The 26656-nt window shown below is 55.3% G+C and overlaps 1 protein-coding gene across 1 annotated transcript in view; it reads left to right on the top strand.

The window, feature by feature from the left end:
* The first annotated feature begins 2181 nt into the window (after window positions 1-2181).
* The window catches only part of slc25a35 (solute carrier family 25 member 35), a 107358-nt gene continuing 82883 nt past the window's right edge, over window positions 2182-26656 (top strand). The window contains exons 1-2 of the mRNA XM_072493209.1: window positions 2182-2656; window positions 3809-3874. Of these exons, the coding sequence (XP_072349310.1) occupies window positions 2285-2656; window positions 3809-3874 (438 nt within the window). The 5' untranslated portion in view covers window positions 2182-2284. The remainder of the gene's footprint in view (window positions 2657-3808; window positions 3875-26656) is intronic.

Raw genomic sequence — 26656 nt, 5'->3', positions numbered from 1 at the left:
GTGAGAGTGAGTGAGTGATGGACTGAGTGAGTGAGAGTGAGTGAGTGACGGACTGTGAGAGTGAGAGTGAGTGAGTGACGGACTGTGAGAGTGAGAGTGAGTGAGTGATGGACTGAGTGAGAGTGAGAGTGAGTGAGTGACGGACTGTGAGAGTGAGAGTGAGTGAGTGATGGACTGAGTGAGTGAGTGAGTGAGTGACGGACTGTGAGAGTGAGAGTGAGTGAGTGATGGACTGAGTGAGTGAGAGTGAGTGAGTGACGGACTGTGAGAGTGAGAGTGAGTGAGTGATGGACTGAGTGAGTGAGAGTGAGTGAGTGATGGACTGAGTGAGTGAGAGTGAGTGAGTGACGGACTGTGAGAGTGAGAGTGAGTGAGTGATGGACTGAGTGAGTGAGAGTGAGTGAGTGACGGACTGTGAGAGTGAGAGTGAGTGAGTGATGGACTGAGTGAGTGAGAGTGAGTGAGTGATGGACTGAGTGAGTGAGAGTGAGTGAGTGACGGACTGAGTGAGTGAGAGTGAGTGAGTGATGGACTGTGAGAGTGAGTGAGTGAGTGATGGACTGAGTGAGTGAGAGTGAGTGAGTGACGGACTGTGAGAGTGAGAGTGAGTGAGTGATGGACTGAGTGAGTGAGTGAGTGAGTGACGGACTGTGAGAGTGAGAGTGAGTGAGTGATGGACTGAGTGAGTGAGAGTGAGTGAGTGACGGACTGTGAGAGTGAGAGTGAGTGAGTGATGGACTGAGTGAGTGAGAGTGAGTGAGTGATGGACTGAGTGAGTGAGAGTGAGTGAGTGACGGACTGTGAGAGTGAGAGTGAGTGAGTGATGGACTGAGTGAGTGAGAGTGAGTGAGTGACGGACTGTGAGAGTGAGAGTGAGTGAGTGATGGACTGAGTGAGTGAGAGTGAGTGAGTGATGGACTGAGTGAGTGAGAGTGAGTGAGTGACGGACTGAGTGAGTGAGAGTGAGTGAGTGACGGACTGAGTGAGTGAGAGTGAGTGAGTGACGGACTGTGTGAGTGAGAGTGAGTGAGTGATGGACTGAGTGAGTGAGAGTGAGTGAGTGACGGACTGAGTGAGTGAGAGTGAGTGAGTGACGGACTGAGTGAGTGAGAGTGAGTGAGTGACGGACTGTGTGAGTGAGAGTGAGTGAGTGATGGACTGAGTGAGTGAGAGTGAGTGAGTGACGGACTGAGTGAGTGAGAGTGAGTGAGTGATGGACTGTGTGAGTGAGAGTGAGTGAGTGATGGACTGAGTGAGTGAGAGTGAGTGAGTGACGGACTGAGTGAGTGATATTGAGTGAGTGATATTGACACAGTGAGAGTGATACTTCCTGGAATGCTGATACACGGTTGCTGGGAGACGAGCGGTTGATTGACGGCAGTTCCCGCCCCCGGCGGGGGCCTCGCCCGGATCCTGGCCTCCCATTGGACAGCGGCCACGCCCCTCCTGTACAATGGGCGGGGCCTGGCAATAATGCAGATTTGCAATCCGGCAGCGGGGGAGCCGGCAGGAGCTGGAGCGATCGGGGCAGGAGAGGGGAGGGATCGGGGTAGGAGGGATAGGGGTAGGAGAGGTGGAAGGATAGGGATAGGAGAGGGGGAGGGATAGGGGTAGGAGAGGTGGAAGGATAGGGATAGGAGAGGGGGAGGGATAGGGATAGGAGAGGGGGAGGGATAGGGGTAGGAGAGGTGGAAGGATAGGGATAGGAGAGGGGGAGGGATAGGGGTAGGAGAGGTGGAGGGGTAGGGGGGATAGGGGTAGGAGGGATAGGGGTAGGAGAGGTGGAGGGATAGGGGTAGGAGAGGGATAGGGGTAGGGGAGGGATAGGGGTAGGGGAGGGATAGGGGTAGGGGAGGGGGAGGGATAGGGGTAGGAGAGGGATAGGGGTAGGGGAGGGAGGGATAGGGGTAGGGGAGGGAGGGATAGGGGTAGGGGAGGGAGGGATAGCGGTAGGAGAGGGAGGGGTAGGAGAGGGAGGGGTAGGAGAGGGAGTGATAGGGGAGGAGAGGGATAGGGGAGGAGGAGTCCGGTAGCCTGCTGCCAGTGTGAGTGAGTCAGCACCGCCTCCTGCCCGCCTGCCCCCTGCCCCCTGCCTGCCTGGTCCCTGCCTGCCCCCTGCCTGCCCTCTGCCTGCCTCCACCCCCCTGCCTGCAGCCTCCTGCCTGCCTCCTCCTGCCTGCAGCCTCCTGCCCACTGCCTGCCTCCACCCCCCTGCCTCCCTCCTCCTGCCTCCCTCCTCCTCCCTGCAGCCTCCTGCCTCCCTCCTCCTGCCTCCCTCTTGCCGATGGATTTCCTGCTGGCCGGGCTAGCTGCCTGCGGTGCCTGCCTCTTCACCAACCCGCTGGAGGTGGTCAAGACTCGGATGCAGCTGCAGGGCGAGCTGAGGAACCGGGGCTCGTACCGGGTGCATTACCGCAATGCCTTCCACGCCACCTATACCATCTGGAAGGTGGACGGCCTGCCTGCTCTGCAGAAGGGGCTCCTGCCTGCTCTTCTCTACCAATTCGGCATGAACGGCATCCGCCTGGGCTCCTATTCCCTGCTGGAGAGCTCGGGCTACACCAGCACCGACGGCAGGAACAGTGCAGTCAAGAGTACGGTGTCAGGGGCATTGGCCGGAGTGGCAGGGGCATTCCTGGCCAGTCCTATCTACCTGGTGAGTGGGTCCATCGCCTAGCTGTCTAAGGGGGGTGGGGAGGCAGGTGAGGAGGGAGGGAGGTGGGGGAGGAGGAGGGAGTGAGGGGAGAGAGGCAGGGAGGGAGGAGGGGAGGCAGGGAGGGAGGAGGGAAGGGAGGCAGGGAGGGAGGAGGGGAGGCAGGGAGGGAGTAGGGAGGGGAGGCAGGGAGGAGAGGGAGGCAGGGAGGGAGGGGAGGGGGAGGGAGGGAGGCAGGGAGGAGGGAGGGGAGGGAGGGGAGGGGGAGGGAGGGAGGCAGGGAAGGAGGAGGGAGGGGAGGGAGGAGGGAGGAGGGAGGGGAGGGGGAGGGAGGGAGGAGGGAGGGGAGGGGCAGGGAGGGGAGGGGGAGGGAGGCAGGGAGGAGGGGAGGGGAGGGAGTGAGGGGAGGGGGAAGGGAGGGGGAAGGGAGGGAGGGGAGGGAGGAGGCAGGGAGGGGAGGGAGGGAGGGAAGGGGGAAGGGAGGGAGGAGGGAGGGGAGGGGAGGGAGGGAGGGGAGGGGAGGGAGGGAGGGGAGGGAGTGAGGGGGAAGGGAGGGAGGAGGGAGGCAGGGTGGGAGGGGAGGGAGGCAGGGAGGGAGGGGAGGGAGGCAGGGAGGGAGGGAGGGAGGAAGGGCGGGGAGGGAGGAGGGAGTGAGGGGAGGGGGAAGGGAGGGAGGCAGGGAGGGAGGGGAGGGAGGCAGGGAGGGAGGCAGGGAGGGAGGGAGGCGGGGAGGGAGGCAGGGAGGGAGGGAGGCAGGGAGGGAGGCAGGGAGGGAGGAGGGAGGGGTGCTGTTGGGCTGCAGTGCTCCTTGCTGAAACCCTGTCCCGGTCCCAGAGCATTTACAGCTCTAGAAAGAGCCCCTTCAGCCCATCGGGCCGGTGCTAGCCCTCAGGCGCTCATCAATTCTCATGCTGTTTTCCGCCGCGCTCTCAATGCCGAGCTGTGCCCCACTCCAACACAGGCACCCACATATCGAGGTGGTTCCCTCCCCGCGTCACAACATTGTGAGTTCGAACGCCCACTCCAGCGACATGGGGCGCAGACTCTGGGCCAAAGCTGCCAGGGCGGTATCGAGGGAGTGCCGCGGTGTCATGGGTGGGGATTTAATGAATCGTCCTCCACTTGTCTCAAACCTTTTCTATCCCTTTTTTAAAGGTTAAAACCCACCTTCAGGCACAGTCTACCTCTGTCATAGCTGTTGGCCACCAATACCAACACCAGGTAAGTGGAGCTCCTGCATGTTGTGTGGCTTCCTTCCTGTTTATTCCTTCCGTTTATGTTTTTGCCGTTAATGTTCTTGATCCACGGATGTTTAATTGACGTGTGACTTTAAGGCCAAGCAGCTCGCGAGTGGCCTGCACCTTTAATCGCAGCAGCAGGTTCCAGAAGGCTGCGCCTATTTAGGCTGGCGATTGCAGAAGTGGCGAAGACAGTTTGAATGAATTGGCGCCAAAGGCTGTGCTGTGACCCGGTAACAGGCGGCGTTTGGGTCCGATCCCCACCGGAATATTTCGGGGCTTCAAGGGTCGGGTTTCTGGTTTTGCTCCGACTGCTGGCTGCTCGGAGGAAGGGCTGCTGTCCTCGCCCCTGCTCCGTTTTGTTTTTTCCCTGTCCGGGAAAGGCGGTGTTTCCGAACTGGCGGGGCGGGGGGCTGATGAATCGTGCGTGTACAGGGAGCCCTTCCCGGCTGTGCCAGACGAGGGAGAACCGGCCAACTCTCCAGAGAAGGCGGAGGCCTGGAAGTCAGCGACGGACTGAGAGCGGAGTTTGATAGGAAGCCTCTCGGGAAGAGCTGTGAGTGATACACCTCAAAGCTACAGCCAAGATCGCTACAGGCTGCAAACCGGGGACTCTGACCAAGCAGCCTGCTATTCAACCTCCAATGGGAGCAAAGACTTTTGACCATCACCCTTATGATTTTCACCCCCCCCCCCACTCTGTGTTTGTCTGTCTTGTATGTGTGGGTCGTGTCATGTGAGAGTACCTTTAAGAAGTGGGTGGTTTAAGAAATGCACCTTTAAGAAATGGGTGTTTATCAGTGATGTCAGAGAGTGGGTGGAGCTGGGCTGTCTGTCAGCTTTTTACTTTCGCTTTAGGCTGTTTGCTGCAGTTTCAGTGTTGGAGCTGAAGCCAGACAGAGCGGGTGTACTGTTGATCTCTCTGGCATGAAAAGACAATCTCTTGATCGTTTGGTGAATTCAGACTTATAAAGGGCAGCACGGTAGCACGGTGGTTAGCACAATTGCTTCACAGCTCCAGGGTCCCAAGATCGATTCCCGCTTGGGTCACTGTCTGTGCGGAGTCTGCCCGTTCTCCCCAGTGTCTGCGTGGGTTTCCTCCGGGCGCTCCGGTTTCCTCCCACAGTCCAAAGACGCGCAGGTTAGGTGGATTGGCCGTGCTAAATTGCCCCTAAGTGTCCAAAAAAAGATTAGGTGGGGTTGTTGGGTTACGGGGATAGGGTGGAGGTGAGGGCTTAAGTGGGTCGGTGCAGACTCGATGGGCCGAATGGCCTCCTTCTGCACTGTAAATTCTATTTCTAACATTCAAACCATTTCCTCGTGTTAGTCCCTCGATCTCCCAGTGCGGACAATTCTAGCTAACCCCCAGCTTCCAAGAGGTTTTCTTTTGGGTGGGAGAGAGAGTTACAGATTTAGCACCCTGCCCCAGAATGACCTGGCTCTCACACACTCTCTCTCTCTCTCTGTCTCTCTCTATCCATCCCTCTCACGTTCTCTCTCTTCCCCCATCCCTCACACTCTCTCTCTCCCTCTCTCTCTCTCTCTCTCCCCCATCCCTCACACACTCTCTCTCTCCCCCCCTCCCACCCCATACTATATAATTTTTTTAACATTGTATTACGTTGGTTTCCTCCGAATTAACCATTTGGGTCTCCAAACATTAAACAATGCTTTTTAAATAAATAATGCCGCCCAGCATTTGATCTGAAACATGAACGATTGAATCGTTTGTCTTCAGCAATTATGCAACAGTTTAGTTTATGTATTTCAAGTCGAATAAAAATATAAATTAAAGAGCTTTACCAACAAGGTAGAAACACAGTATCCCTACAGTGCAGAAGGAGGCCATTCGGCCCATCGAGTCTGCACCGGCTCTTGGAAAGAGCACCCTACCCAAGGTCAACACCTACACCCTATCCCCATAACCCAGTAGCCCCACCCAACACTAAGGGCAATTTAGACACTTCCCCCCCCCCTCCCCGCCCCGATACGATATAAGTCTGGTAAATGGAGCCGAGATGCAGATCGGCCATAATGACCGATAAAATTCAAGGGCCCACTCTTGTTCCTCGGTTCCGATCTAGAATGAGGCTGGGTACACGTGGATGCTTCAGGCTTTCTGTTCTGTCAGTGCTAACTAGCCCAGATCTCAAAGAGCTGTTAGTCAGCTAAATTAGTAGCTCACATAGAACCTCTCTGCTTTTCTTTAGCGTCTGTGGTTAAATATTATCAGGTCCAGCCTTCAGTCTTCAGTGCCTCAAACTGAAGGCTGGACCTGAGCTCTGTGCTCTGAACTGGCTGCTGCTCGAGTGAGCGGGAACTCTGGTGCCCCCTGTCTTTATAGTGCGTGTGCTCTCACTGGTGATTGGCTGCGATGTTGTGTATGCTGGTTGGTCCAACTGCCTTCATATTCAATGAGTCAATATCTAAAGTATGTACACTCGTCGCTGTATCATCGTCAACAGTACAAGTGAAGACAAAACTGGTATATCTACATTTCAGTCATACGCTCCTCCTCCTAACCACCGTGCTGAACCTTTCAAAGGATCTCGAAGGCCCACTTTCGTAGCAAAAGCAAGGAGGCAGATTATTACCTGAATGGCGATAGACTGGGAGAGGGGAGTGTGCAACGAGACCTGGGTGTCCTCGGACACCACTCACTGAGGGTAAGTGTGCAGGTACAGCAGGCGGTAAAGAAGGCTAACGGTACGCTGGCCTTCATAGCGAGAGGATTCGAGTACAGGAGCAGGGATGTCTCGCTGCAATTATACAGGAGCCTCGGTGAGGAGTATCGTGTGCGTTTTTTGGTCTCATTGTCGTGTTGGGTGTTCTGGTCTACAAACAGGTCAACACGGCTGGAGATGGTGTAACTCTATTTTATTAACAACTCAACTGTAATAACATACTGTAAGCTTGGGTACGTGCATTACCAGCTAATCTGTGGACCCTGTCCTATCACTATCTAGGCGAGGCACTCAGCACATGGTGAATGTCTGTGTTGCAGGCTGTGAGCTCTGTGCTCTGAGCTGGCTGCTGCTAGAATGAGCGGGAACTCTGGTGTCCCCTGTCTTTATAGTGCGTGTGCGCTCACTGGTGATTGGCTGCGATGTTGTGTATGCTGGTGGGTCCAACTGTATGTCCATCAGTGTGTCAGTGTGTGTGTGATTGCACCATGATATACTGATGTATATCATGACATCCCCCCCCTTTTCGCAAAGAATATGTGCCTACATGAGAATAAATAAAGTGTAGTGAGTGTGTCTGATCATGTGTGTGCATTATTCACATCAATATGTACATGTGGCCATGCTATAAACACGGGAAGGTGCCAGGTGCAGAGGAAAACTATGTTACACCAAGAACGAAACACATGCTATTGACAAACGATGGAAAACTCTTAAACAGTGCGGCAGAGCAAGTCAGTGAGTCCAATAGTGCAAGGTTTATAAATCAAGTCTTTGGGGTGGGCGACAAATTTGGGTTGGCCGCCTCAAGGGTGGTTCAGGATCCACCGGCTGAGGAATGGGCCGGGCCACGGCAGAGTGAGGAGGAGGCAGGGTATCCGGAAGCTCAACAAAGTCCATGTCAGGGACAACAGGAGGGTGTGGCACCGGTGCAGGATCACGTAGCGAGCGTGGAACCAGACGAAGGCCACGCCGATTGCGGCGGCGAATGGAGCCATCGGGCAAACGAACCACAAACGAGCGGGGAGCCACCTGTCTCAGAACCTCAGCGGTTGCTGACCAGCCACCCTCCGGAAGGTGTATGCAGACATGATCTCCAGGCACCAGAGCAGCAAGACCAGTCACCCGAGCATCATGAGCCGCCTTGTGTTGCTCACGCTGTTGCTGCATCCACCGAAGTACCAGAGCATGGTCGGGGTCTGGGACGTGAATGGACGGCACAGTGGCCCTCAGGGTGCGACTCATAAGCAGTTGGGCCGGCGATAGGCCCGTGGACAGTGGGGCCGAGCGATAGGCCAGCAAGGCGAGGCAGAAGTCAGATCCTGCATCAGCAGCCTTGCAGAGGAGCCTTTTTACAATGTGGACGCCCTTCTCTGCTTTGCCATTTGACTGAGGGTGCAGGGGACTGGACGTCACGGGTGCAAAGTTGTATGAGCTGGCGAAGGAAGACCATTCCTGACTCGCGAAGCAGGGGCCATTGTCTGACATCACGGTGAGCGGGATGCCGTGGCGAGCAAAGGTCTCTGCGCAGGCCCGGATAACAGCCGATGACGTGGTGTCGTGCAGGCGTATGACCTCTGGATAGCTGGAAAAGTAGTCGATGATGATGATGTAGTCCCTGCCGAGCGCATGGAACAGGTCCATGCCCACCTTCGACCAGGGGGACGTGACCAACTCATGGGGCTGAAGGGTCTCACGTGGTTGTGCCGGCTGGAAGCGCTGACAGGTGGGGCAATTGAGCACAGTGTTGGCAATGTCCTCATTTATTCCCGGCCAGTACACAGCCTCTCGGACCCTCCGTCGGCACTTCTCAACGCCGAGATGGCCTTCATGCAGTTGTTCTAAGACCAGCCGGTGCATGTTGTGTGGGACCACGATGCGGTCCAGCTTCAGGAGGACACCATCCACGACTGCCAAATCGTCCCGAATGTTGTAAAACTGTGGGCATTGCCCCTTGAGCCACCCGTCCGTCATGTGGCGCATCACACGTTGCAGAAGGGGGTCAGCCGCAGTCTCACGGCGAATGTGGGCAAGGCGTTCGTCAGTGGCCGGCAGATTGGCAGAAGTGAAGGCTACATGTGCAGTAACTTGGCCAACGAACCCCTCAGGGTCGGACAGAGTGTCGACTGCCCTGGACAGAGCGTCTGCTATGATCAGGTCCTTACCCGGGGTGTAGACAAGTTGGAAGTCGTACCTCCGGAGTTTGAGCAGAATGCGCTGGAGGCGAGGGGTTATGTCATTAAGGTCCTTTTGGATGATGCCAACCAGCGGGCGATGGTCGGTCTCCACAGTGAACTGGGGAAGGCCGTACACATAGTCGTGGAACTTGTCAACGCCAGTCAACAGGCCCAGGCACTCCTTTTCAATCTGCGCATAGCGCTGTTCTGTGGGGGGGGTCATGGCACGTGACGCATAGGCGACCGGGGCCCATGATGAGGCGTCATCTCGTTGCAGGAGGACCGCCCCAATGCCGGACTGGCTGGCGTCAGTCGAGATCTTCGTCTCCCGTGCAGGATCGAAGAACGCCAGTACCGGGGCGGTGGTGAGCTTGACCTCGAGCTCCTCCCATTCACGCTGGTGGGTGGGAAGCCACTGGAATTTCCGTTGTCTTCCTGACAAGGTGCCGGAGAGCTGTGGTGTGGGAAGCGAGGTTAGGGATGAATTTTCCCAGGAAGTTGACCATTCCTAGGAAGCGTAGCACCGCCTCCTTGTCTGTGGGCGTCTGCATGGCCGTGATGGCTGCCACCTTGTCGGCATCCGGCCGCACCCCCAACCGGGAGATGTGGTCCCCCAGGAACTTCAGCTCGGTTTGGCCAAAAGAACACTTGACTCTGTTAAGGCGCAGGCCCTGGTCCCGTATCCGTTTAAAGACGCGTTGGAGGCGACTGATGTGCTCCTGCGGTGTGGTGGACCAAATAATGATATCGTCCACATAGACGCGCACGCCCTCGATGCCCTCCATCATCTGTTCCATGATGCGGTGGAACACCTCGGAGGCCGATATGATTCCAAATGGCATCTATTTGTAGCAGTATCTGCCAAATGGAGTGTTGAAGGGACACAGCTTCCTGCTGGACTGATCCAATTGAATCTGCCAGAAGCCCTTTGAGGCATCAAGCTTGGTGAATATTTTTGCCCTAGCATCTCGCTCGTGATCTCCTCACGTTTGGGTTTGGGGTAGTGTCCCCTCATTATGTTGCGATTTAAGTCTTTCGGGTCTATACAGATCCGGAGATCGCCGGAAGGCTTCTTGACGCACACCATGGAGCTGACCCATGGAGTCGGCTCCGTGACCCGGGAAAGCACTCCTTGGTCCTGAAGGTCCTGCAGCTGCTGCTTGAGGCGGTCCTTGAGGGGTGCTGGGACTCTGCGAGGTGCGTGAATGACCGGGGTGGCATCCTGTTTGAGTTTATTTTGTACGTGTAGGGCAGTTTGCCCATGCCCTCGAAAGCATCCTGGTTGTGAGAGAGGAGTGAGTTTAGTTGCGCCCTGAATTCCGCATCTTGGGAGTCAGACGTGCCTTCTGGAGAGAGAGAGTGTACTCGCTGAACGAGGTGGAGGAGTTTGCACGCCTGTGCGCCTAGCAGAGAGTCCTTTGAAGAGCCCACGATCTCGAAGGACATTTACGCGAGTTGTGCGTCACTTCGAGTTGGCACGACCCCGTGGCGGGGATGACGTTGCCATTCTCGTCGACCAGTTGACAGATGGATGGAAGAATTGCTGGCTTGACCCTCAGGGTTTGAAGTGCTGACCATGCGAGGAGATTGGCGGAAGCACCAGTGTCCAGGCGGAATTGGTTGACCGTCAGGGTGGCACACCACTCGTCGCCCGGATCAATGCTGAGCACCGACAGCGGCTGGTGCGTTCGACTCGGGGACAGCTTGTTCTTGCTGATGACAGCGACGCGGAAAGGCTCCCTGTCCTCAGTGTCACTGGTCTGTGTGATGTCAGGGTCGGACTCGGTGAACGTGGGTAGAATTGCCCGAACATTCCTGCGAGGCTGGTTAAACTGTTGCGAGTTGGCAGCTGAGGTGCTCGACAGCAGGCAGCGTAGTGGCCAAGCCTGCCACAGCGGAGGCATTGTCCCGCTTTGGCCGGACATTGCCACTTTAAATGGGCGGAGCCACAGTTGCCGCACGTCACGCAGGACGCAGGTCTCACTGGCCGTCTCCAGGGGGAGTTGCTTGATTTTAAGGAGCTGCGGGCGCAGGGTGTCCGACATGACCCCGAAAACTATCTGGTCGCGTATCATGGAGTCGGAGGTGGGCCCGTAGCCGCAGGACTGCGCGAGGATGCGGAGGTGCGTTAAATAAGACTGGAAAGGCTCGTCCTTACCCTGCAGGCGCTGCTGGAACAGGTCCCTTTCGAAACTTTCGTTAACTTCAACGCTGAAGTGTGTCGAATTTGAGGAGCACCGTCTTGTATTTGGTTTTGTCCTCGCCGTCCGCGAATGTGAGGGAGTTAAAGATGTAGATGGCGTGTTGCCCTGCCGTGGAGAGAAGGAGGGCGATCTTCCTGGTGCATTCTCCCTGTCTGTGGCCTCAAGAAAGAGCTGGAAGCGCTGTTTAAAAAGCTTCCAATTTACCCCGAGATTGCCAGCGATGCGGAGCGGCGGCGGCGGGTTGATGTTCTCCAAGCTGCAGGGTGGCGGATTGCTGATTAGTTGCAGGTAGGTCTCACAGGGGCGAGTATGCGTCCACTCCTGGAACCATGTCGTGTTGGGTGTTCTGGTCGACACGGCTGGAGATGGTGTAACTCGATTTTATTAACTCAACTGTAATAACATACTGTAAGCTTGGGTACGTGCATTACCAGCTAATCTGTGGACCCTGTCCTATCACTATCTAGGTGAGGCACTCAGCACATGGTGAATGTCTGTGTTGCAGGCTGCGAGCTCTGTGCTCCGAGCTGGCTGCTGCTAGAATCCGCAGGAACTCTGGTGTCCCCTGTCTTTATAGTGCGGGTGCTCTCACTGGTGATTGGCTGCGATGTTGTGTGCGTGCTGGTTGGTCCATCAGTGTGTGTGTGATTGCACCGTGATATGCTGATGTATATCATGACACTGAGGAAGGATGATCTTGCTCCAGAGGGAGTGCAACGAAGGTTTACCAGACTGATTCCAGGGATGGCACGGATTCAGGGCTGCACGGTGGATAGCACTGTGGCTTCACAGCGCCAGGGTCCCAGGTTCAATTCCCCGCTGGGTCACTGTCTGTGCGGAGTCTGCACGTCCTCCCCGTGTCTGCGTGGGTTTCCTCCGGGAGCTCCGGTTTCCTCCCACAGTCCAAAGATGTGCAAGTTAGGTGTATTGGCCGTGATAAATTGCCCTTGGTGTCCAAAAAGGTTAGGAGGGGTTATTGGGTTACGGGGATAGGGCGGAAGTGAGGGCTCAAGTGGGTCGGTGCAGACTCGATGGGCCGAATGGCCTCCTTCTGCACTGTATGTTCTATGGCGTACCGCCGAACATACGAGGAGAGATTGAGTCGGTTAGGATTGTATTCGCTGGAGTTCAGGAGAATGAGGGGGGATCTCATAGAAACCTATAAAATTCTAACAGGACTGGACAGGGTCGATGCAGGAAGGATGTTCCCGGTGGGGGGGGGGACTGGACAGGGTCGATGCAGGAAGGATGTTCCCGATGGTGGGGGGGGACTGGACAGGGTCGATGCAGGAAGGATGTTCCCGATGGTGGGGGGGTCTGGACAGGGTCGATGCAGGAAGGATGTTCCCGATGGTGGGGGGGACTGGACAGGGTCGATGCAGGAAGGATGTTCCCGATGGTGGGGGGACTGGACAGGGTCGATGCAGGAAGGATGTTCCCGATGGTGGGGGGGACTGGTCAGGGTCGATGCAGGAAGGATGTTCCCGATGGTGGGGGGGGGACTGGTCAGGGTCGATGCAGGAAGGATGTTCCCGATGGTGGGGGGGACTGGACAGGGCCGATGCAGGAAGGATTTCCCGATGGTGGGGGGGGGGGGGGGGAGTGGACAGGGTCGATGCAGGAAGGATTTCCCGATGGTGGGGGGGACTGGACAGGGTCGATGCAGGAAGGATGTTCCCGATGGTGGGGGGACTGGACAGGGTCGATGCAGGAAGGATGTTCCCGATGGTGGGGGGGGACTGGACAGGGTCGATGCAGGAAGGATGTTCCCGATGGTGGGGGGGACTGGACAGGGTCGATGCAGGAAGGATGTTCCCGATGGTGGGGGGGGACTGGACAGGGTGGATGCAGGAAGGATGTTCCCGATGGTGGGGGGGACTGGACAGGGTCGATGCAGGAAGGATCTTCCCGATGGTGGGTTGGGTACTGGACAGGGTCGATGCAGGAAGGATGTTCCCGATGGTGGGGGGGACTGGACAGGGTCGATGCAGGAAGGATGTTCCCGGTGGTGTGGGGGGGACTGGTCAGGGTAGATGCAGGAAGGATGTTCCCGATGGTGGGGGGGGACTGGACAGGGTCGATGCAGGAAGGATGTTCCCGATGGTGGGGGGGACTGGACAGGGTCGATGCAGGAAGGATGTTCCCGATGGTGGGGGGGACTGGACAGGGTCGATGCAGGAAGGATGTTCCCGATGGTGGGGGGGGACTGGACAGGGTCGATGCAGGAAGGATGTTCCCGATGGTGTGGGGGGGACTGGACAGGGTCGATGCAGGAAGGATGTTCCTGATGGTGGGGGGGGACTGGACAGGGTCGATGCAGGAAGGATGTTCCTGATGGTGGGGGGGGACTGGACAGGGTCGATGCAGGAAGGATGTTCCCGATGGTGGGGGGGGGGACTGGACAGGGTGGATGCAGGAAGGATGTTCCCGATGGTGGGGGGGGGACTGGACAGGGTCGATGCAGGAAGGATGTTCCCGATGGTGGGGGGGGGACTGGACAGGGTCGATGCAGGAAGGATGTTCCCGATGGTGGGGGGGGACTGGACAGGGTCGATGCAGGAAGGATGTTCCCGATGGTGGGGGGGGGACTGGACAGGGTCGATGCAGGAAGGATGTTCCCGATGGTGGGGGGGACTGGACAGGGTCGATGCAGGAAGGATGTTCCCGATGGTGGGGGGGGACTGGACAGGGTCGATGCAGGAAGGATGTTCCCGATGGTGGGGGGGACTGGACAGGGTCGATGCAGGAAGGATGTTCCCGATGGTGGGGGGGACTGGACAGGGTCGATGCAGGAAGGATGTTCCCGATGGTGGGGGTGGGGGGGACTGGACAGGGTCGATGCAGGAAGGATGTTCTCGATGGTGGGGGGGGGGAACTGGACAGGGTCGATGCAGGAAGGATGTTCCCGATGGTGGGGGGGGACTGGACAGGGTCGATGCAGGAAGGATGTTCCCGATGGTGGGGAGTGTCCAGAACCAGGGGTCACAGTCTGAGGATACGGGGGAGACATTTCGGACAGAGATGAGGAGACATTTCTTCCCCCAGAGAGAGGGCGGCCTGTGGAATTCGTCACCACGGGAAGTAGCCGAGGCGAATTCGTTGTGTTTCTCAGAAGCCGTTAGATACAGCACCCGGGGCGGAGGGGGTCAGAGGATGTGGGGGAAAGTGGGATTAGGTTATTGATTTGGATGGTCAGCAATGATCATAACGAATGGCGGGGCAGACTCGAGGGGCCGAATGGCCTCCCTCCTGCTACTGTTTTCTGTAAGTTTCTACGAGGCGTTTCCAGCCACTAAGATAATCCATGGAAGCTTAACGATGGGAATGTCACCTGATCTCCTTATCCAAAGTATTTTTAGCTTTACATTATGGCTTTAGACGTCAGCTGAACCTGTCAGCTAGATCGGCAATCAGGCCAATGTCTGGCACTTGGTGAAATATTTATTTTGGGGGGCTTCCACCTAACAAGTTCTGTAAATAACTTTACTTTTCCCCTCCAAGTTATCTCCATCAAACAGCAGACCCCGATCTCCGTTTTTGATAACCGCCCTCTCCACCTGCAAACTGAACCCATTTCTACAACAGGCACCAAGTTGTCCTCCCCTTTCCCTGCCGGACGGGACGCTCGATGTGAATCGAGGCAGCCGGCGAACGTTCCCACCAGAAACAGAAACTCCCACCATTGCGTTTCATTTCTGAAATTTACAAGACAATAAGAATGATGATCTTTCACCGGTGTCGCAAGTCGGCTGACACTGCGACGAGGTTACTGCGCAAACCGCACTCGGTGCCTGTTCGGGTACTCAGAGGGAGAATCCAGAATGGCCAATTGACCGAACTGGAGGAGGAAACCCACGCGGGCATGGGGAGAACGTGTAGCACGGTGGTTAGCACTGCTGCTTCACAGCTCCAGGATCCTGGGTTCGATTCCGGCTTGGGTCACTGTCCGTGCGGAGTCTGCACGTTCTCCCCCGTGTGTGCGTGGGTTTCCTCCGGGTGCTCCGGTTTCCTCCCACAGTCCAAAGATGTGCGGGTAAACCACTGTTGCACCTCTTTTAGGTGATGTATGGTAGGACCTGTACTACAGGTACGTTGGTACTCCCTGCCTGCTGGCTCCGCCCAGTAGGCGGAGTATACATATGCGTGTCCTCCATGCTGCAGCCATTTCGCCAGCTGCTGTGGGAGGCCACACATCTTCGAGCAATAAAGCCTCAGTTGTACCCATCTTTGTGCAATTGATCGTGCATTGGCCGTGATAAATTGCCCCTTAGTGTCCAAAAAGGTTAGGTGGGGGTTACTGGGATACGGGGATAGGGTGGAGGAGTGGGGTGCTCTTTCCAGGGGCTGGTGCAGACTCGATGGGCCGAATGGCCTCCTTCTGCACGGTAAATTCGATGATTCTATGACAGTGAGGCACCCTCTTTTCCCTCCTGTTTCGCAGCAGCCAGCAAACCATAACTTCTGGCCAATTATCACCGTTTCGTACTCGACAGTGCTAATTTTACATCCTGTAGTTCTGCTGAAGGACGTGATTGATAAACCGGGGCTCGAAAGGCAGGTCCATATTCTTAAATCATTTGGCTTTACGTGACAGAGTACCATAGGAACGTTACAGCGCCGAAGGACCCCATCTTCTCCATTCCGACCCAGAGACACCCACCTAATCCCACCTTCCTGTGCCCAGTCCACAGCCCTGCAGCTGACAGCACGTACGGTGCAGATCCAGGTACGTTTAAAAAGAATTTAGGGTCTCTGACACCACGTTACAGCTTTACTCTGTATCTAACCCCGTGCTGTACCTGTCCTGGGAGTGTTTGATGGGGACAGTGTAGAGGGAGCTTTACTCTGTATCTAACCCCGTGCTGTACCTGTCCTGGGAGTGTTTGATGGGGACAGTGTAGAGGTAACTTTACTCTGTATCTAACCACGTGCTGTACCTGTCCTGGAAGTGTTTGATGGGGACAGTGTAGAGGGAGCTTTACTCTGTATCTAACCCCGTGCTGTACCTGTCCTGGGAGTGTTTGATGGGGACAGTGTAGAGGGAGCTTTACTCTGTATCTAACCCCGTGCTGTACCTGTCCTGGGAGTGTTTGATGGGGACAGTGTCGAGGGAGATTTACTCTGTATCTAACCCCGTGCTGTACCTGTCCTGGGAGTGTTTGATGGGGACAGTGTAGAGACAGCTTTACTCTGTATCTAACCCCGTGCTGTACCTGTCCTGGGAGTGTTTGATGGGGACAGTGTAGAGGGAGCTTTACTCTGTATCTAACCCCGTGCTGTACCTGTCCTGGGAGTGTTTGATGGGGACAGTGTAGAGGGAGATTTACTCTGTATCTAACCCCGTGCTGTACCTGTCCTGGGAGTGTTTGATGGGGACAGTGTAGAGGGAGCTTTACTCTGTATCTAACAGTATGCAGAAAGTAAGGAGGCATGGGATAGTGGGAAATTTGGCCAGTTGGATAACGAACTGGCTAACCGATAGAAGTCAGAGAGTGGTGGTGGATGGCAAATATTCAGCCTGGATCCCAGTTACCAGTGGCGTACCGCAGGGATCAGTTCTGGGTCCTCTGCTGTTTGTGATTTTCATTAATGACTTGGATGAGGGAGTTGAAGGGTGGGTCAGTAAATTTGCAGACGATACGAAGATTGGTGGAGTTGTGGATAGTAAGGAGGGCTGTTGTTGGCTGCAAAGAGACACAGATAGGATGCAGAGCTGGGCTGAGAAGTGGCAGATGGAGTTTAACCCTGAAAAGTGTGAGGTTGTCCATTTTGGAAGGACAAATATGAATGCGGAATATAGGGTTAACGGTAGAGTTCTTGGCAATGTGGAGGAGCAGAGAGATCTTGGGGTCTATGTTCATACATCTTTGAAAGTTGCCACTCAAGTGGATAGAGCTGTGAAGAAGGCCTATGGTGTGCTCGCGTTCATTAACAGAGGGATTGAATTTAAGAGCCGTGAGGTGATGATGCAGCTGTACAAAACTTTGGTAAGGCCACATTTGGAGTACTGTGTACAGTTCTGGTCGCCTCATTTTAGGAAGGATGTGGAAGCTTTGGAAAAGGTGCAAAGGAGATTTACCAGGATGTTGCCTGGAATGGAGAGTAGGTCTTACGAGGAAAGGTTGAGGGTACTAGGCCTTTTCTCATTAGAACGGAGAAGGATGAGGGGCGACTTGATAGAGGTTTATAAGATGATCAGGGGAATAGATAGAGTAGACAGTCAGAGACTTTTTCCCCGGGTGGAACACACCATTACAAGGGGACATAAATTTAAGGTGAAAGGTGGAAGATATAGGAGGGATATCAGAGGTAGGTTCTTTACCCAGAGAGTAGTGGGGGCATGGAATGCACTGCCTGTGGAAGTAGTTGAGTCGGAAACATTAGGGACCTTCAAGCAGCTGTTGGATAGGTACATGGATGACGGTAAAATGATATAGTGCAGATTTATTTGTTCTTAAGGGCAGCACGGTAGCATTGTGGATAGCGCAATTGCTTCACAGCTCCATGGTCCCAGGTTCGATTCCGGCTTGGGTCATTGTCTGTGCGGAGTCTGCACGTCCTCCCCGTGTCTGCATGGGTTTCCTCCGGGTGCTCCGGTTTCCTCCCACAGTCCAAAGATGTGCGGGTTAGGTGAATTGGCCAATGATAAATTGCCCTTAATGTCCAAATTGCCCTTGGTGTTGGGTGGAGGTGTTGAGTTTGGGTAGGGTGCTCTTTCCAAGAGCCGGTGCAGACTCAAAGGGCCTAATGGCCTGCTTCTGCACTGTAAATTCAATGATAATCTATGATTAATCTAGGACAAAGGTTCGGCACAACATCGTGGGCCGAAGGGCCTGTTCTGTGCTGTATTTTCTATGTTCTATGTTAACCCCGTGCTGTACCTGTCCTGGGAGTGTTTGATGGGGACAGTGTAGAGGGAGCTTTACTCTGTATCTAACCCAATGCTGTACCTGTCCTGGGAGTGTTTGATGGGGACAGTGTAGAGGGAGATTTACTCTGTACCTAACCCCGTGCTGTACCTGTCCTGGGAGTGTTTGATGGGGACAGTGTAGAACGAGCTTTACTCTGTATCTAACCCCGTGCTGTACCTGTCCTGGGAGTGTTTGATGGGGACAGTGTAGAGGGAGATTTACTCTGTACCTAACCCCGTGCTGTACCTGTCCTGGGAGTGTTTGATGGGGACAGTGTAGAACGAGCTTTACTCTGTATCTAACCCCGTGCTGTACCTGTCCTGGGAGTGTTTGATGGGGGCAGTGTAGAGGGAGCTTTACTCTGTATCGAACCCCGTGCTGTACCTGTCCTGGGAGTGTTTGATGGGGACAGTGTAGAGGGAGCTTTACTCTGTATCTAACCCCGTGCTATACCTGTCCTGGGAGTGTTTGATGGGGACAGTGTAGAGGGAGCTTTACTCTGTATCTAACCCCAAACTGTACCTGTCCTGGGAGTGTTTGATGGGGACAGTGTAGAGGGAGCTTTACTCTGTATCTAACCCTGTGTTAGGGAACTCCCTCCCTAACAGCACAATGGGTGTACCTACACGGCACAGACTACAGCGGTTTAAGAAGGCAGCTCGCACCGCCTCCTGAAGGGGTAATTAGGAATGGACAATAAAGCCAGCGAAGCTCACATCCCATGTAAGAATAGCTAAGAAATGCAGACCAATTTTCCGCATTGCCGGGTGGATGCCAGTGTTGTAGCTGTATTGGAACAGCGTGGCTAGGGGCGCGGCAAGTTCTGGAGCACAACTCTCCAGTACTATTGCTGGGATATTGTCAGGGCCTTTGCAGTATCCAGGGCCTTCCTCCGTTTATTGATCTCACGCGGAGTGAATCGTACTGGCTGTGGACTGACGTCTGCGGCGCTGGGGACCTCCGGAGCAGACCGGGATATTTGTGCCCCGGCCGAAATCTCCGGATTATCCGGTCGCTGTCGTTCGCGAGACTTTTATGCGGACTCCCGACAGCGACGAAGCTGCCGACAGTGTCCCCGCGATCGCCGGGCCCACCCGGAGGTGCTGAAAGGGCCGATTTACACCCCCCCCCCCCCCCCTCCAAGTTTCCCATTTCAGTTTTGCCCTGAGAAGCAGGAAGTGTCACAATCGATTCCGAGAATTGGACGCGAGGTCTTGTGGGAGAGGCACCGCGTTCAAAAAGAGGGAAGTGACCCTGATGCTTTGTAAAGTTCACCATCAGAAAAACCTCCCCCACATTTCCGGGGAGGGACGTGAGGGTCCTCGAGGGCTGCGGGGAAGTGGGGGGGGGGTGGGGGGGGGTGGTTAGTGGATTAACTTGAACGGTTCCAGGATTTGGGTGGGGGGGGGGGGGGGGGTGGATTTTAGCTCCGAGGTTCGGGCTGGAGAAACTGGGACAGGGACAGGAGGGACTAGAACCAGGGGAGACATTGAGGCGGGGCCTTTTTTTTGGGGGGTGGGGGGCTTAAGCAGGGCTCCTGCTGGGTCTGTACTCGTTGGAGTTTAGATGGATGAGGGGGGATCTGATTGAAACTGACAGGATACTGCGAGGCCTGGATAGAGTGGACGTGGAGAGGATGTTTCCACTTGTAGGAAAAACTAGAACCAGAGGCCACACAAACTCAGACTGACGGGACGATCCTTTAAAACAGAAATGAGGAGGAATTTCTCCAGCCAGAGGGTGGTGAATCTGTGGAACTCTTTGCCGCAGAAGGCTGTGGAGGCCAAATCACTGAGTCTTTAAGACAGAGATAGATAGGTTCTTGATCAATAAGGGGATCAGGGGTTATGGGGAGAAGGCAGGAGAATGGGGATGAGAAAAATATCAGCCATGGTTGAATGGCGGAGCAGACTCGATGGGCCGAGTGGCCTAATTCTGCTCCGATGTCTTGTGGTCTAAGATGCCTCGGAATGGAGGAGATTGAGGTGGACAAGTTGATGACCGGATTGGTTGGAGGAAACAAGAACAGCTGCTCCCATTGGCTGCAAATAGTGGAGGGGGAGGGTGGGTGGGAACAGGTTTAAAGTTTGGGGTAAAAGATACCGGGGTGTGGGGGGGGGGAGTGCCTGGGCGGCTCTGCACGGATGCGATGGGCTGGATGGTCCTCACTCTGGGACCTATTGATTCCGACTCTGAGGCATTAAATGTTCTAAATCCACGCTGGGCGGGGGAGGGGGACGTTAAACGCCCCGGAAATAACCCAGCAGTCTGAGAAATCACGGGGTCGTTGAGGGAAGAGGATCTTTGAATCGACGCAAACCAAGATTGTTCAGAAATAGACCAGACTGGGCTGAGGCCGGACGGGATCCTGCCGCACCCACACCACCCAGAATCAGGAACCACGCTGTCTGTGTCCGTCATCCCGATCCACTGTGTATTTGGTCAACTCAGTTACAGGACGGTGGAGGCCCAGCTGGCCAGGCCCAATATTCATTAACCATCCCTAATTGCCCCTCGGTGGTGGCGAGGCCCCCTTCTAGACCCCGCTGCAGGCTGTGCGGTGCAAGTACACCCACTGTGCAGTTAGGGAGGGAGTTCCCAGTCTCTGACCCAGTGATCGTCGCTTTGTCCTGAATTCAAGGTTGTCCGTGGCTGCGAGAGTGGATTTCAAAATGGCTGCCGGCAACGGAAGGCCCAGTCACACAGCAAACCCAACACCGATCCCCTGTAAATACCGACACACTCCCCAGGGACCCCCTGTAAATACCGACACACTCCCCAGGGACCCCCTGTAAATACCGACACACTCCCCAGGGACCCCCTGTAAATACCGACACACTCCCCAGGGACCCCCTGTAAATACCGACACACTCCCCAGGGACCCCCTGTAAATACCGACACACTCCCCGGGGACCCCCTGTAAATACCGACACACTCCCCGGGGACCCCTGTAAATACCGACACACTCCCCGGGGATCCCCCTGTAAATACCGACACACTCCCCGGGGACCCCTGTAAATACCGACACACTCCCCGGGGATCCCCCTGTAAATACTGACACACTCCCCGGGGACCCCTGTAAATACTGACACACTCCCCGGGGACCCCCTGTAAATACCGACACACTCCCCGGGGACTCCCCTGTAAATACTAACACACTCCCCGGGGACTCCCTGTAAATACTGACACACTCCCCCGGGGACTCCCTGTAAATACTGACACACTCCCCGGGGACTCCCTGTAAATACTGACACACTCCCCGGGGACACCCTGTAAATACTGACACACTCCCCCGGGGACTCCCTGTAAATACCGACACACTCCCCGGGGACCCCCTGTAAATACCGACACACTCCCCGGGGACTCCCTGTAAATACTGACACACTCCCCCGGGGACTCCCTGTAAATACCGACACACTCCCCGGGGACCCCCTGTAAATACCGACTCACTCCCCGGGGACTCCCTGTAAATATTGACACACTCCCCAGGGACTCCCCTGTAAATACTGACACACTCCCCAGGGACTCCCTGTAAATACTGACACACTCCCCGGGGACCCCCTGTAAATACTGACACACTCCCCGGGGACCCCCTGTAAACACTGACACACTCCCCGGGGACCACTCCTGTAAATACTGACACACTCCCCGGGGACCCCCTGTAAATACTGACACACTCCCCGGGGACCCCCTGTAAATACTGACACACTCCCCCGGGGACACCCCTGTAAATACTGACACACTCCCCGGGGACCCCCTGTAAATACCGACACACTCCCCGGGGATCCCCCCTGTAAATACCGACACACTCCGCGGGGACTCCCTGTAAATACCGACACACTCCCCGGGGATCCCCCCTGTAAATACCGACACACTCCGCGGGGACTCCCTGTAAATACCGACACACTCCCCGGGGATCCCCCCTGTAAATACCGACACACTCCGCGGGGACTCCCTGTAAATACCGACACACTCCGCGGGGACTCCCTGTAAATACTGACACACTCCCCAGGGACTCCCTATAAATACTGACACACTCCCCGGGGACCCCCTGTAAATACTGACACACTCCGCGGGGACTCCCTGTAAATACTGACACACTCTCCGGGGACCCCCCTGTAAACACTGACACACTCCCCGGGGACCCCTCCTGTAAATACTGACACACTCCCCGGGGACCCCCTGTAAATACTGACACACTCCCCGGGGACCCCCTGTAAATACTGACCCACTCCCCGGGGACCCCCTGTAAATACTGACACACTCCGCGTGGACCTCCTGTAAAAACTGACACACTCCGCGGGGACTCCCTGTAAATACTGACACACTCCCCGGGGACCCCCTGTAAATACTGACACACTCCGCGGGGACTCCCTGTAAATACTGACACACTCCGCGTGGACCTCCTGTAAATACTGACACACTCCCCGGGGACACCCTGTAAATACTGACACACTCCCCGGGGACTCCCTGTAAAAACTGACACACTCCCGAGGGGGACCCCCTGTAAATACTGACACACTCCCCCGGGGACCCCCTGTAAATACTGACACACTCCCCGGGGACCCCCTGTAAATACAGACACACTCCCCGGGGACCCCCTGTAAATACCGACACACTCCCCGGGGATCCCCCTGTAAATACTAACTCACTCCCCGGGGACCCCCTGTAAATACTGACACACTCCCCGGGGACCCCCTGTAAATACTGACACACTCCCCGGGGACCCCCTGTAAATACTGACACACTCCCCGGGGACACCCTGTAAATACTGACACACTCCCCGGGGACCCCCTGTAAATACTGACACACTCCCCGGGGACCCCCTGTAAATACTGACACACTCCCCGGGGACCCCCTGTAAATACTGACACACTCCCAGGGACTCCCTGTAAATACTGACACACTCCCCGGGGACCCCCTGTAAATACTGACACACTCCCCAGGGGAACCCCTGTAAACACTGACACACTCCCCGGGGACCCCCTGTAAATACTGACACACTCCGCGTGGACTCCTGTAAATACTGACACACTCCCCGGGGACTCCCTGTAAAAACTGACACACTCCCGAGGGGGACCCCCTGTAAATACTGACACACTCCCCGGGGACCCCCTGTAAATACTGACACACTCCCCGGGGACCCCCTGTAAATACCGACACACTCCCCGGGGACCCCCTGTAAATACTGACACACTCCCCGGGGACCCCCTGTAAATACTGACACACTCCCCGGGGACCCCCTGTAAATACTGACACACTCCCCGGGGACCCCCTGTAAATACTGACACACTCACCGGGGACCCCCTGTAAATACTGACACACTCCCCGGGGAACCCCTGTAAATACTGACACACTCCCCGGGGACCCCCTGTAAATACTGACACACTCACCGGGGACCCCCTGTAAATACTGACACACTCCCCGGGGACCCCCTGTAAATACTGACACACTCCCCGGGGACCCCCTGTAAATACTGACACACTCCCCGGGGACCCCCTGTAAATACTGACACACTCCCCGGGGACCCCCTGTAAATACTGACACACTCCCCAGGGACTCCCTGTAAATACTGACACACACCCCGGGGACCCCCTGTAAATAGTGACACACTCCCCGGGGAGACCCTGTAAATACTGACACACTCCCCGGGGACCCCCTGTAAATACCGACACACTCCCCGGGGATCCCCCCTGTAAATACCGACACACTCCGCGGGGACTCCCTGTAAATACTGACACACTCCCCAGGGACTCCCTGTAAATACTGACACACTCCCCGGGGACCCCCCTGTAAATACCGACACACTCCGCGGGGACTCCCTGTAAATACTGACACACTCCCCCGGGGACACCCCTGTAAATACTGACACACTCCCCGGGGACCCCCTGTAAATACCGACACACGCCCCGGGGACCCCCCTGTAAATACTGACTCACTCCCCGGGGACTCCCTGTAAATACTGACACACTCCCCGGGGTCTCCCTGTAAAAACTGACACACTCCCCGGGGACCCCCTGTAAATACTGACACACTCCCCAGACCATGTTATCCTCACTATCAGGCAGGGGAGGGGCCAGTGGAGTCTGAAATTAATGAAACTCTGGAATTAAAAGTCTAATGACGACCCGGAAACGATGGTAAAACCCTATCTGGCGTTCTTACCCGGTCTGGCCTACACGTGACTCCAGATCCAAAGGAACGTGGAGCGGCAGAGTAGCACAGTGGGTTAGCACTGCTGCCTCACAGCGTCAGGGTCCCAGGTTCGATTCCGGCTTGGGTCACTGTCTGCGCGGAGTCTGCACGTTCTCCCCGTGTCTGCGTGGGTTTCCTCCGGGTGCTCCGGTTTCCTCCCACAGTCCAAAGATGTGCAGGTTAGGAATTGGCCGTGCTAAATTGCCCCGCAGTTTCCAAATGATTAGGTGGGCTGGAGGAGGGCATTGGGCCTGGGTGGAATGCTTTAACCGAGGGTCAGTGCAAACCCAATGGGCCGAATGCCCTCCTTCTGCTCTCTAGGCATTCGATGAAAATGTGTTTGTTGCCCCCTTCCACCCTGGATCCTCCAGCTCGGTCTGGCCCTGTTTCTTCCCTTTCATGTTCCGCATCGCTCCAATTAAATTCGGGGCTGGTTAAGCACAATGGGCTAAACAGCTGGCTTGTAAAGCAGAACACGGCCAGCCGCGCGGGTTCAATTCCCGTACCAGCCTCCCCGAGCAGGCGCCGGAATGTGGCGACTAGGGGCTTTTCACAGTAACTTCATTTGAAGCCTACTTGTGACAATAAGCGATTATTATTCATTATATCCATCATCCATTTCGTCCCGCTTCCCCCTCCCACATTTCCCGTCGATCTCCGCATTGTTTTCCGAAGATTCCTGGTTCGCTTCCCTCCCTGTTTTTTGTTCGTTCTGGCAAAGCTGGTCGTGGCTACCTCAGCTGCACCTGACATGGGACATGGAGCCCAGCGACGGGCCATTCGGCCCACCTGGCGAGTCCGCTCCACACCGGCCTCCTCCCAACTTCACCCCCACTCTCTGCCTCATGGAGGATGCCATTACCCAATCGCACTGGCCAGGCACAAGCTGGGCTCGGACTCCCGCCTTCGAGCTGCAGGCTCGAGGCTCCTTCCTTCTGCGATGCTATTCCTCGAGGTTTCGCTGGTTTCTCTCCTGATGCGGCCATCAATTCACTCAAGGACTCGTGTCGGAGTAAAACAGTGGTTTTAATTAGCTTTCAACTTTGCCTGCCTGTGACTGGTACATACTGAGGACAGTCCCAGAGGCCAGCTACTCTTAGAACATAGAACAATACAGCGCAGTACAGGCCCTTCGGCCCACGATGTTGCACCGAAACAAAAGCCATCTAACCTACACTATGCCATTATCATCCATATGTTTATCCAATAAACTTTTAAATGCCCTCAATGTTGGCGAGTTCACTACTGTAGCAGGTAGGGCATTCCACGGCCTCACTACTCTTTGCGTAAAGAACCTACCTCTGACCTCTGTCCTATATCTATTACCCCTCAGTTTAAAGTTATGTCCCCTCGTGCCAGCCATTTCCATCCGCGGGAGAAGGCTCTCACTGTCCACCCTATCCAACCCCCTGATCATTTTGTATGCCTCTATTAAGTCTCCTCTTAACCTTCTTCTCTCCAACGAAAACAACCTCAAGTCCATCAGCCTTTCCTTATAAGATTTTCCCTCCATACCAGGCAACATCCTGGTAAATCTCCTCTGCACCCGCTCCAAAGCTTCCACGTCCTTCCTATAATGCTTCCTGTGACCAGAACTGTACGCAATACTCCAAATGCGGCCGTACCAGAGTTTTGTACAGCTGCAACCTGACCTCATGACTCCGGAACTCAATCCCTCTACCAATAAAGGCCAACACTCCATAGGCCTTCTTCACAACCCTATCAACCTGGGTGGCAACTTTCAGGGATCTATGTACATGGACACCTAGATCCCTCTGCTCATCCACACTTCCAAGAACTTTACCATTAGCCAAATATTCCACATTCCTGTTATTCCTTCCAAAGTGAATCACCTCACACTTCTCCTCACACTTTCAATGATAATCTATGGTTAATCTAGGACAAAGGTTCGGCACAACATCGTGGGCCGAAGGGCCTGTTCTGTGCTGTATTTTCTATGTTTCTATGTTTCTCTACATTAAACTCCATTTGCCACCTCTCAGCCCAGCTCTGCAGCTTATCAATGTCCGTCTGTAACCTGCTACATCCTTCCGCACTGTCGACAACACCACCGACTTAGTGTCGTCTACAAATTTACTCACCCACCCTTCTGCGCCCTCCTCTAGGTCATTGATAAAAATGACAAACAGCAACGGCCCCAGAACAGATCCTTGTGGTACGTCACTTGTAACTGAACTCCATTCTGAACATTTCCCATCAACCACCACCCTCTGTCTTCTTTCAGCTAGCCAATTTCTGATCCACATCTCTAAATCACCCTCAATCCCCAACCTCCGTATTTTCTGCAATAGCGTACCGTGGGGAACCTTATCAAACGCTTTACTGAAATCCATATACACATCAACTGCTCTACCCTCGTCTATCTGTTCAGTCACCTTCTCAAAGAACTCGATAAGGTTTGTGAGGCATGACCTACCCTTCACAAAGCCATGCTGACTATCCCTGATCATATTATTCCTATCTAGATGATTATAAATCTTGTCCCTTATAATCCCCTCCAAGACTTTACCCACAACAGACGTGAGGCTCACCGGTCTATAGTTGCCGGGATTGTCTCTGCTCCCCTTTTTGAA

Source organism: Scyliorhinus torazame, chromosome 31, assembly GCF_047496885.1.
Source record: "Scyliorhinus torazame isolate Kashiwa2021f chromosome 31, sScyTor2.1, whole genome shotgun sequence".
In the NCBI taxonomy this organism is placed as follows: Eukaryota; Metazoa; Chordata; class Chondrichthyes; order Carcharhiniformes; family Scyliorhinidae; genus Scyliorhinus; species Scyliorhinus torazame.
This window is presented reverse-complemented; position numbering and strand designations above follow the sequence as displayed.